Source organism: Ovis aries, chromosome 24, assembly GCF_016772045.2.
Source record: "Ovis aries strain OAR_USU_Benz2616 breed Rambouillet chromosome 24, ARS-UI_Ramb_v3.0, whole genome shotgun sequence".
Lineage (NCBI taxonomy): Eukaryota > Metazoa > Chordata > Mammalia > Artiodactyla > Bovidae > Ovis > Ovis aries.
This window is the reverse complement of record NC_056077.1, coordinates 18,152,905-18,165,170: the sequence shown is the minus strand read 5'-3', so window position 1 is coordinate 18,165,170 and position 12,266 is coordinate 18,152,905. Positions and strand designations below refer to the sequence as shown.

At 49.6% G+C, this 12,266-nt stretch overlaps 1 protein-coding gene across 1 annotated transcript in view; it reads left to right on the top strand.

Annotated features, from left to right (window-relative positions):
- Nucleotides 1–7,260: 7,260 nt before the first annotated feature.
- GPR139 (G protein-coupled receptor 139) overlaps nt 7,261–12,266 on the top strand; it is a 46,749-nt gene continuing 41,743 nt past the window's right edge. Inside the window, exon 1 of the mRNA XM_004020808.6 lies at nt 7,261–7,543. Coding sequence (XP_004020857.2) covers nt 7,420–7,543 — 124 coding nt within the window. The 5' untranslated portion in view covers nt 7,261–7,419. The remainder of the gene's footprint in view (nt 7,544–12,266) is intronic.

The following is a 12,266-nucleotide window of genomic DNA, read 5'->3' as shown; positions in this document are numbered from 1 at the left end:
TATAAGAGAATGCAGCTAATCCAAAGCAAAGCAGAGTCCATTGGTGGAAAGGGACGGGTACTTTTTGCTCCTGGATCCAGCCAGGCCTAAAGTTCAGCAAACATCCATACTTTCCAGTAGCGAACTTCCATACTTTTCAGTTACGACTCAGTACATTCCTTTAAAAAAATTAAGCTGGTTTGACAGGGCTCTATAACAACCTAGAGGGATAGGAAGGGGTGGAAGGTGGGAGGAAGGCTCAAGAGTGAGGGGACATATGTGTACCTGTGATTGATTCATGTTGATGTGTGGCCAAAACCAACGTACTATTGTAAAGCAATTATCATTCAATTAAAAATAAATAAAATTTTAAAAATTAAGCTAGTTTGAGCTTTTTGATATTGATTTCAATAAAGAGATTTCTGATGAATACACAGTAGTGAGCTGACCTGTGATATGCATCCAGGTCTGGGTTCAAGGAGCCACTACACCCCCTGCAGTGAGGTCTTAATGAAAGATTAAGACTTCCTTCCCCTTCCTCTATAAGGAAGAAAACCGGCCCTGCCCATGAGGTGATCCAAGGCCAGAGCTGCAGGTGACAGGCAATGCCTAAGCGGCAGCACAACACGCCAGGTGTTGCAGAGGAGGAGTGTCAGTCAGGGAGCTGCAGGGGGTGTGCTGGGCAGGAAAGGCTTTGGGGATGAAGAGTCTCAAAAAGTGAGGAGGGACCAGTGGACAAGTTACACTCCTATGGGAGGTGGGGGAGGGCAGGTGGGGCCTCCGGCGCTCCAAACCCTCTTACGCCAACCCGCCTAGCCTGAACAATCTCAGTCATAATCACTGTGGGTCTCACTCTATCCATCTGTCTTTCCATACATCCATCCCTCGTCTCTCCATGTCTCTCTCCGCATCTTTGTCTCTCCCTCACTGTCTCATCCTTCTTTTCCTCTCAGCCTCTCCCTTCCTCTCCCTCTCCGTCTGGTGTGCCACCCCCCTCCCCTTCCGCCTCCTCCCTCTCCTTCACCCACTCTCTCCTAACTTCTGGGAGGCAGTTGGCTCCATCACCAACACCACTGGAGTTCAACGGAGCACCATTTCTCACGTGTCCAACTCGACAGCCTCATAACTTGTCTTCCCGTCCTCATCCTTGCCTTCCTTCCATCAATCCTCCACCTCCTGACAAAGCAAATGTTTTAAAATGCAAATCTAACTCTGGCACTCCCCTGCTTACAACCAGGGATAAAGACTGAACTTCTCAGCACAGGCTACAAGGCCCTTCCCACTCTCCAAGCACAGCCAGGTCTGGCTCACTGCACCCCAGTCTCCCACCTCTTCTCAAAGGGTCTGTCTCACTCCCACCCCAGGACCTTTGTTCTTGTTCTTCTTTCTCCCTTGAAATGCTCTCCTCACCCCCAACCCGCCATCTCTTTCCTAATTAACTATTATTCATCCATCCCATCTTCTTTCAGGCCCAAATATCACTTCCTCAGAGAAGCCTTCCCTGATTGCCAAGCCACATATCACTGTTATATGTGCTCTCATTCCTTTGACTTTTTCTTTAAGCATTTATCCAAGTTTATTACTATATGTGTGAGTATATATGTGTCTGTCCGCTTCTTTGTGGTATCAGATAGATTAATTCATGCCTATCTTTTGCACTTAAGATCCAGGAAAGCAGAGACCAACTTTTCAAAACAACTATATATGCTGAACTCAGTACAGTGGCTGGCACATACCTTTAGTTTTTTTTTTTTACAGTCCCCACCTCTTCCTATGGCTTTCCCAACACTGAAAAAGTGTTAGTTACAATGTGTATTATATTCTTGCAACTGTTTTTCTCAGAGTACAGAATCACTACTTCATACCCTGTCCCTGTGAAGGGAGGAGAAATGAAAGCTAGACCAAGAGGGCCAGGTGTCACCAGGAAAATCGCACATTTCCTTATGGAAGTGAAGAATAAACCAAAGTTCAGCTCCACTCATGTTTATTACCTGCCCAGGCTTACAGGCATTTGAGTTTGCAACTCTCTCCCCTAACATTCTCCATATATTTCTATTCTATTATTTAAGATTTGTTGCTGGACACCTCCCTGGCACTGTGCACTGCAATAGAGCTGAGGACAAGACAGATGAAATCACTGCCCTGTTGTCACGTGGAGCCCGCATTACACTGTGTGACAGTTTTCTGTTGGATACTTGTCCTTCCACTAAACTAAGCTCCTCCCAACGGTTATAGCACAGGCTCTGAAGCCAGACTGCTGCTGCTGCTGCTAAGTTGCTTCAGTCATGTCTGACTCTGTGCAAACCCATAGACGGCAGCCCAGGAGGCTCCTCCATCCCTGGGATTCTCCAGGCAAGAACACTGGAGTGAGTTGCCATTTCCTTCCCCAATGCATGAAAGTGAAAAGTGAAAGTGAAGTTGCTCAGTCGTACCTGACTCTTAGCGACCCCATGGATTGCAGCCTACCAGGCTCCTCCATCCTTGGGATTTTCCAGGCAACAGTACTGGAGTGGGTTGCCATTGCCTTCTCCAGAAGCCAGACAACCTTCAACCCAATCCCACCCAGGTGGCCTTGGCAAATTACTAAACTTCTCTGTGCTTTGGTTTTCTTACCTGTGAAATGGGGCTAATAATTGTACCTTCCTTCCAGTGTTACCATGAGGATAAAAAAATGGGTTAAGACATAGCTGTTTCATAAACCCCCAATCAACGTTAATTTTCATTACTCACCTCTGTGTCCTAAGCAGTACCAGCTTCATAGGCATGCTTACATAGGCCCCTTACTTGGAAGAGCTCCTTATTTGGTTTAATCCTCTGCTGTCTTTAATTAAAATTAAAGAATTTTAATAACCCTAAAATTCTTAATTTTTGAACAAGGGCCCTACATATTCATTTTTGCATCAGGCTGTGCAATTTTCTGGCCAGGCCTGGTCAACATACATCAAATGTCCAGCAAAAGTCTGTTGAAAAATGAATAAGTATATGATTTTCACCAACCATAGTTGTCAGCTCACATACACCATTGTCTTAGAGAATCAGTCAAGTGGGTCAGACCTTGTTGTTGACTCATCATGTCCCTCACCCAGAACCAAGAATACCCAAGGCCTGACCTAGGACTGAAAGGGTTTCTCATCCCATTCACCCATTTCCTAGGAAACTTGGACCTTGACAAGCTGCCAAGGCTCTTGATAGAGCCACAGAGAACCCAGTCCAATTCTCTGTTCTCCAAAATTGTAGTCTGCACTGTCTCTGCTGTTCCCCACCCTCTCTCCCTCCTCAGCATTCTTTGAATGAGGCATACCTGGTTTCCTTCATCCCCATTTTATAGATGGAGAGATGCAGGCTCAGAAACAAGGCCCATTAAAATTCCCCATGTAGCACAGTTCCTCTCCCTAGTCAAGTTTCTGGTTTTATAAAAAGTCTCTAACTAGAGTCCTAGTCCTTCTAGCCAAGGCTACGGTTTTCCAGTGGTCATGTATGGATGTGAGACTTGGACTATAAAGAAAGCTGAGCGCCGCAGAATTGATGCTTTTGAACTATGGTGTTGGAGAAGACTTGAGAGTCCCTTGGATTGCAAGGAGATCCAACCAGTCCATCCTAAAGGAGATCAGTCCTGGGTGTTCATTGGAAGGACTGATGTTGAAGCTGAAGCTCCAATACTTTGGCCACCTCATGCGAAGAGCTGACTCATTTGAAAAGACCCTGAAGCTGGGAAAGATTGAGGGCAGGAGGAGAAGGGGACAACAGAGGATGAGATGGTTGGATGGCATCACCGACTCAATGGACGTGAGTTTGGGTGGACTCCGAGAGTTGGTGATGGACAGGGAGGCCTGGCATGCTGCGGTTCATGGGGTCGGACAAAGCTCATGCTGCAGCAAAGAGTCGGACACAGCTGGAGTCCCAGAATCAAACCACATAAATTATTTTTAAAGTAGCAATCATACATGATAATTACATGCTAAACCTGAGCTTGTGCCCTCCCCCAACCCTACCGGGACCCAATTTTCTGACCCTCTATTCCACAAAGACAGACCCATTGCCCTATACCCTGCATGCCCCCGGTAAGTGCTGCCAGGGTCCTCCATTCTTTCAGTGTTTGTTGAGAACCTGAAAAATGCAAGCACTGTGTAGAAGCACAGATAAAAAACAAGCTAAAAAACAAATTGCATATAGTATATCCATGGTGCCAAGCTTACAGAGAAAACTGAGCAGGGGAGGGCCAGAGGAGTAAGCATTTTGGCCAGGAGTTGGGTGAGTATCTCAATTTTAAATAGGAATGTTAGGGAAGACTTCAGTGAGAAGGACGCATATAAGCAAAGACCTGAGGAAGGTGAATAAGCAGGTTAACGCAGTTTTCTGGAAAAAGAACACTACAAGCTGAGAAAAGAGCCAGTGCAAAAGCCCTGAGGCATTATCCGTGGGTCACAAGGTAAGCTCAGTTCAGTTCAGTCGCTCAGTCATGTCCGACTCTTTGCGACCCCATGAATCGCAGCACGCCAGGCCTCCCTGTTCATCACCATCTCCCGGAGTTCACTCAGAGTCACGTCCATCGAGTCCGTGATGCCATCCAGCCATCTCATCCTCGGTCGTCCCCTTCTCTTCCTGCCCCCAATCCCTCCCAGCATCAGAGTTTTTTCCAATGAGTCAGCTCTTCTCATGAGGTGGCCAAAGTACTGGAGTTTCAGCTTTAGCATCATTCCTTCCAAAGAAATCCCAGGGTTGATCTCCTTCAGCGTGGACTGGTTGGATCTCCTTGCAGTCCAAGGGACTCTCAAGAGTTCTCCAACACCACAGTTCAAAAGCATCAATTCTTCGGCGCTCAGCCTTCTTCACAGTCCAACTCTCACATCCATACATGACCATTGGAAAAACCATAGTCTTGACTAGACGGACCTTAGTCAGCAAAGTAATGTCTCTGCTTTTGAATATGCTATCTAGGTTAGGAAATCTCTAAATAGCCTGGAAGCTTTGTCAAATCACACACACCTGCCCGTCCTGAACCCCAGTTTCTCATCTCAGTCTGGTCGCCTGCAGACAAATCTAATCTATAGGTTCTTGAACAATTATTTGCCAAACCTCTATGATGGTATGGTTTATTTATTAACTACCTGGAAAAGTTTTTTGTTTTGTTTTGTTTTTATTTGGGATAATCACATTTTAATGGGAGAGTTCACAGAAAAGTTTTAATATCCAACTTGGCTTGAGTTATCAGACCTGGCCTCACGGGGCCTACAGTACTCTGTAATAATCTAACAATGACATGTAATGATCTAACGATTCTAATGATGGGAACTGGACACAGGTCCCTTGTGGGGCAGGGGAGAGGCAAGATAGAGGGGCCAGGGGCCTCTTTATCTTGGGCCACCTGGAGTCCACCCAATTCCCTTCCCCCTTGCAATAAATGTTAAGGAGGGTGGGACACAGAGGAGAGACTTAGTCTTCCCTCAGCTCATCATATGCTCCTGCCCTGGCAGCTGCTCATCCCCACCTCTTCTTGGGATTTCTTTTTTTTTCTTAATTTTAATTGGAGGCTAATTACTTCATAATATTGTAGTGGTTTTGCCATACATTGACATGAATCAGCCATGGGAGTACATGTGTTCCCCATCCTGAATCCCCCTCCCACCTCCCTCCCCCATCTCCTTGGGATTTCTACAGAATCTCTAACACTCTCATACACAGTCTTGAGCCCGGGACAGGCATGTCTCCTTTACCAACTCTGTCGTGGCCCACAAAAGAGCCGCATGGAGAACTCTCCCTCTGCCTACTGTGAGATGGGAGTGCCTGTTCACCCCAGCTCTCCAAGATTGCTGATATTCCCACCAGCTTCATTTCTTTTATCCTTCACTCAACCTTCCTAGTCCACCCCGCAGATAGTTCCCACGTGCATCTGTCTGTGTGCCCCTGAGTGTGGTCGTTGCGCATGTTGATGAGGGTGCCCTTCCGTGTTCATGTGTCTAGATGTGGGATGAAAGGGCTTCCACATGCTGGCCTGAGTGTATGAGTGCGCCCGCATGATAAGGTACTAAGTTTGTGAGTGTAGATGAGTCTGCCTGCGTGGCTGCCATCCTATCACTGGCAGGAGGGCTCCTGTGTGGAGGGCTTCTGCTACGCTGCCCGCATCCCATTCAAAGGCACTCAGCTCAGGTACAGCCCACCTCCGGCCTCCCCCAGAGTCAGCACACACACTCAGCTGCACACACTTTCTTTTAAACTTGGGCCCTCTGGACCAGGAAAACAGAGAACCCTAGAGAGAGCATCCTCATGTATGGATGTGAGAGTTGGACTATAAAGAAAGTGGAGCACTAAACAATTGATGCTTTTGAACTGTGGTGTTGGAGAAGACTCCTGAGAATCCTTTGGACTGCAAGGAGATCAAACCAGTCCATCCTAAAGGAGATCAGTCCTGAATATTCATTGGAAGGACTGATGCTGGAGCTGAAGCTCCAATACTCTGGCCACCTGATGGGAAGAACTTACTCATTGGAAAAGACCCTGATGTTGGAAAGACTGAAGGCAGGAGGAGAAGTGGATGACAGAGGATGAGATTGGTGGATGGCATCACCGAGTCAATGGACATGAGTTTGAGCAAACTCCAGGAGTTGGTGATGGACAAGGAAGCCTGGCTTGCTGCAGTCCATGGAGTCGCAAAGAGTCGGAGACGACTGAGCGAGTGAACTGAACTGAACTGAGAGCATCCTTGCTCCTACAGCTTCCTCTTCTCACCCCCTGCCCTGAGTGGAGAGTCTTCTGTAGGAGATGGACTTGAAGCACTGGTGGGAGGGGGGAGAGGGAGCGGGAGGTAAAGGGGGAGAAGAGAGCTGGATGAGGGGAAGGTCGAGAAAGGCAAACTGAGGACACGCCGCCCCAATACAGAACCTTTGCTGGAGAAGCAGGTCCCACCCACACCACGCCCCTCCCACTCAGGGCGGGGGACGGAGGGTTGGAGATGAAGGTAGCCTGTTTCCACCCAGTCTTCCTTTGGGGTTCTCAGGTCTAAGTTCATGTCTCCTCCAGAATCTGGAGCAGAGAGGGGCAGCTGGGACCCCCTCCTCCAGAGCATCTCACCCCACCCCGCCACCCCTTCCTTCCACCGGGTCCAGGCAGTTGCTGATTGGCTGCGGGGACCGGCGTCCCAGCCCCCCGGCTCCGAGGCGGGAGCCGAGCGAGCCCGAGGTGGGAGGCGCACAAATGGGCTCCGGGAGCCCCTCCCGAGTCCCAGCGCCCAGCGCCCAGCGCCCAGCGCCCTGCGGGAGGGCTGAGCCGGGATTCCAGGCGGGCAGGTGCGGAGGGGACCGCGGCCAAGGGTAGAAGCAAGTCCTGCGGGAAGAGAGGCGCTGCTGCTCCGGCTGCTGCCTAGGCGGTCGCCACCACCGAGCCGGCGTCCGGAGCGGGGCTGGCAGGCCGGGCGCCGAGCCGCGGGGAGCGAGGGGCGCGCTCATGGAGCACACGCACGCCCACCTCGTAGCCAACAGCTCGCAGTCCTGGTCCCCCGGCTCGGCCTGCGGCTTGGGCTTCGTGCCCGTGGTCTACTACAGCCTCTTGCTGTGCCTCGGTTTACCAGGTGAGGGGCGTGGGGGAGAGGGAGGGAAGCCGGGAGCCCAGAGAGTGCGGGGCGAACCCTGCTCAGGGCCCCCGGGCCTGGCCACCTTCTCGGTGAGATCCCTGGCGCCCCCTCTGCAAAAAGTTTACGCCTTTCCGGGCAACTGCGGACATTTCCAGACTCTGGGGGGTGAGAGGAAGTTGCGGTGGCCTGGCAGGGACGGTGCGTGTGTGTGTGTGTGTGTGTGTGTGTGTGCGTCTCAAGAGTGTGCGCGGTGGGCGATGGGCCAGGATGTGTGTGGGGTCGGTGTGAGCGAGCGAGGTTTGAGCTCCTCGGTGTGTATTTGTGTGCGCGACTGAAGGGCTCGGTCAGGCGTCCGTGAGCGGCTCCAGCGAGGGCTGTGTGTGTGTGTGTGTGTGTGTGTGTGTGTGTGTGTGTGACTCGACTGCAAGTCCGGACAGATGGTGTCACGGGGGCCACCCCTCTCCCGTCGCCCCCCACGTCCACCCAGACTAGGGGCACCTCTGCCCCGCGCCGCTTGACCCCAGGGGACGCTGAAAACCCTGATCCTGGGCACTCTCTTGTTCCGGGGGGTGCTGGGATTGAGCAAGGGATGAGCCCCCCTCGGCCACCCTGAGGAAGGCGAGGCTAGGAAGAGTCAGGGTGGCTCCAGGACCGTGCCCTGGACAGGGCAAGGGTGCGGAGGGACATGCGGGCTACCGAGGCTGCCACTGCAGGGGGTCACAGTCTCCTTGAGGACCTGCCTCACCTCTTGGTTTTGCCTCCAGTCCACCGACCCTGGGCAGCTCACTGCTGCTGCAGATGTCTGTCTGGTTCCACAGCTGAGCCTGCTGTCAGAAGTGTAGCTGAGACTTGTACTGAATTCCTGAAGAGAGCTTGGAGTGAGGGGGCGGCAGGGGGCATTGCCGTTGTGGGGAAGTGGGGAGTTGGTGCTTGCCAGGGCACCTGAGGCAAGGAAGAGTTTGGGGGGCTCCAGCTGGAGATGGACACTTCTTCCACATAGTCCCTGCGACAGTCCCTGAATCTCTGTGGCAGAAATATTCCTGAAGATCACTTGCGGGCAGATGGGAGAGAGGGACAGAAAGAAATAGGAAAAAAAAAAAAAAAAAAAAACCAGTCCTACCTAAAGCCTAGAATCATAGCATCATCTACCCTGCTGCCTTCAGGATCCTGGGAACTTGAGAGCTGGATTTCTGAAGAGCCTGGCTGAGATTTCCTTTCCAAAACATTCAACTTGATAGCCACAGCCTCTGCCCTATTTAAATAAATCGCCCCTCTCCCAAATTTGGAAGGTAGGAGAAAGCATAAGTTTGCTAAGACTGAGCCTCTCTGCCAATGAGTGATGAGGCTTTTATTACTAACTAATTGCTCTGGCTACCCTGGCAGAGAGCTAGCCTGATTCGCACTGCTGGGGTGGTGGGCACGTGTCCTGTAATTACCCCAAGCTGGGATCGATTTAGGCCCAGCTCCCACCTCCCCGCCCCCACCCCCTGGCCCTCCTGAACCTCTCCAGAACTGTCCTTTGAGGAGTGTTTTTGAGAAGGTTACTTATTTGATGAACCACAGAAATGACAGAGCCCCCTTTCCTTTTAGCCCTCATACCAGAGTATATCTGACTCCCATCGGTCACCCCTCTATCCTCTCTTTATACTGAAGTTACCATGCTCTCAGGCTTTTCTTCTGAAAACCCCTTGAGGCACAGAACCATAGAGACAAGGAAAAGCTCTCAGGGTCCAGAGCAGGAAAATGAGGATGGGGAGAATGAGGGAAAGCTCATATCTTCAACTCCCTCAGGGTGGGGGTCAAGGTACTGCACATTTACAGATTAACTCCCATGCCTGCTAGGACCTTCCTGCCCCTAGCATTGGCACCTGTCTTATGCCAGGCACAGACTCTTCAAGGCTGAGCCCAGGGCTTGGAGATTCAAAAGAGTGAGGAATTTTGATCAGAACTTGGAGGACATTGATGTGTTCATACATTCAGAGTTATGACCACCTACTGTTGTGCCAAGAGCTGAGGAGGTGACTCAGAGACCCCTAAGACACAGTCTCTGAGATCAGGGAGCTCAGAGATGGACGCAGAGGGACCAAACATCCTGGAGGAGAACCACTGGAGAGGCCAGGCTTGCGGGAAGATCATGGGCTGGTAACAGCTTGGTTAATGGCTTGCAAGGTGGTTCAAGGGTGATATCCTTAAGTCATTGTCTTAAAACCGTAAGGACAAAAAGTATGTCCTAGTGACTAAGAGTGCAGACTGTAGAATGAAGCAGAGTTGGCTGTTAATCTATGAACTTTTTAATGTCTCCGTGCCTCAGTTTCCCCTTATGTGAAATGGGCATTATGAGAGTAGCTACCCTTGAAATTGTGGTGAGAAGTAAAGATGTTGATGGAGATGAGGGTGCAAGTCAAGCTCTCAGCTCAGTGCCCAACACACCACACACTGATTGCTGCTGTGTGTGCTGCTGCAGTTGTTATCATGAAGCTGATTCAGTTGTAGGACGGACGGGGGCTGCTTAGCCCTGCCTGAGCTGGAGGAAGAACTTGGAGGCATGCGGAAAAGAGCACTGGGCTCAGTGCCGGCTCCGGCAGGCAGAGCTCATTTCGGTATTTCCCGCCCTGCCCCCAGCCCCCAACAATTAGCAAACTCTCACTACCCTACCTCCGAAGCTCAGCTATGCTGGGTGTGAAGTAACAGACCGAAGAGCTTGGTAATATTGTTGAAAACTGAGATTTTAATTGAATCACTTTTCCTGGCAGTGGACTCACCCCAATTTCAAATTCTCACTGTGGTGGTAGAGGGTTAGGGAGTGGCTGTGTGTTGGCAACAGGGGAGGCAGTAGCTAGGGGAAAGCAAGGCTGTTTCTTAGCCACTTCAGCCTCTAGATTGAGAGGAAGAGCTTGGTAAAGGCCATATGGTCCAATCCCCTGCCTCTAGGAATTGCCCCAGACAGTCTAATTTAACTGGTCTGGTGGAGGATACAGGGATTTCTAACGTGGAGTTATAAGCAAAGCTCTGCCACTTGAGAATTCTTACTTTCTGCACCACAGCTTTCCCCACCCATAAAATGGGTGGAGCACACAGGTACTTTATGTTAAGATAACCTATGTTAAAATGGCTTACCACAGTGCCCAGACTGTGGAAAGCACTGTCACTCAATGCCTTCTCTGCACTGGATTTTTTTCCTGTATAAAATGCTTATATTGTTGCACTGAATCCCCCCATGATGTGTACATATCCCGAACATGTTTTACAGAGGAGCAAACTGAGATTCTGAGAAGTGGAGCATCTCGTCTATAGTTGAGCAGTCCAACCAGCATGCAAATACCTGTCCTTCCATTGCATCCAGTACCTTCATTACTGTTGAGAAGTTATTTCACTAACTTCAGTCCTTCTTGCTGGGTGCTCAGTGAACAAAACTGGTGTCCCAGCTGTTCCTAAAACTCCGTCTCTTTCCTCCTCCTTTTAAAATAAGCAAGATGTTTCCAACTTTTCAAAACACATACAATAAGCCAACAAAATTGAGTTGGGGACCCTGATTGGGCCAGCTGGGACAAAACAGTGCGCAGCAGAAGGCAGTGCAGGAGGAAAAGATGAGCCTGAAATGCTTGAGGAAAGAGAGCAGGAGAGAGGACCGGTGAGCCTGCCTGATAAGGAAGGAGTAATGCAAAATTATACTGAGATTTGAAAGAGATATTTTTAAAACTTTTCCTTCTAAAAGGCACAATGAATGTTAAGGGAGACAAAGTGAGGGAGATGAAGCCACACAGCAGACGGGAGCCTTTGCCCAGTTGCCTGTCTGCCTCTGGGGGTTGGTGCAGGATGAAAGGAGATGATGAGGCTGTACCCTATCAGGTAGTAAATGCTTTGACATGTGCTAGTTACTGTTGTCGGAGAAGGCAATGGCACCCCACTCCAGTACTCTTGCCTGGAAAATCCCATGGATGGAGGAGCCTGGTAGGCTGCAGTCCATGGGGTCACTAAGAGTCAGACACAACTGAGTGACTTCACTTTCACTTTTCACTTTCATGCATTGGAGAAGGAAATGGCAACCCATGCCAGTGTTCTTGCCTGGAGAATCCCAAGGACGGGGGAGCCTAGCAGGCTGCCGTCTATGGGGTCGCACAGAGTCAGACACGACTGAAGCGACTTAGTAGCAGCAAACTGATCTGAGCCCTCTAGACGTGTTCTCTTTTGCCTGTAAACATCTTTGGAGAAAGTGTAGTAAACAGATTAAGAGTACCCAGTCTGAAGCTGGACTTCTGGAGTTTGACTTTAGGCAAGTGACTTTAACTCCTCTGTGCCTCAGTTTCCCCATTTGTAACGTGAGGATGATGACAATAATGGAGTCATAGGGTTCTTGTAAGTATTAAATAAGCACTTAACTCAATGTCTGACACACAGCCAGCACTCTGTAAGTCATTTTTTCATCATTTAAAAATTAGGGAAATCAAGGGAAAATTCCTGACTTGTTTTATGACATCAGCTTTACCCTAATATCAAAACAAGACAAAGACATTATAGGAAAACTAGCAACCAATAGTCCTTGTGAACATAGACTTAAAAATCCTTAACAAAACATTAGCAACTCTAATCCAGCAATATATGAGAAGGATAATATTGAGTTGGTCAAAAAGTTTGTTCAGGTTTTTCCATAACACCTTATGGAAAACCCAAATGAACATGTGAACCAACATAATCCACAACACCAAACTGGATTTATCCC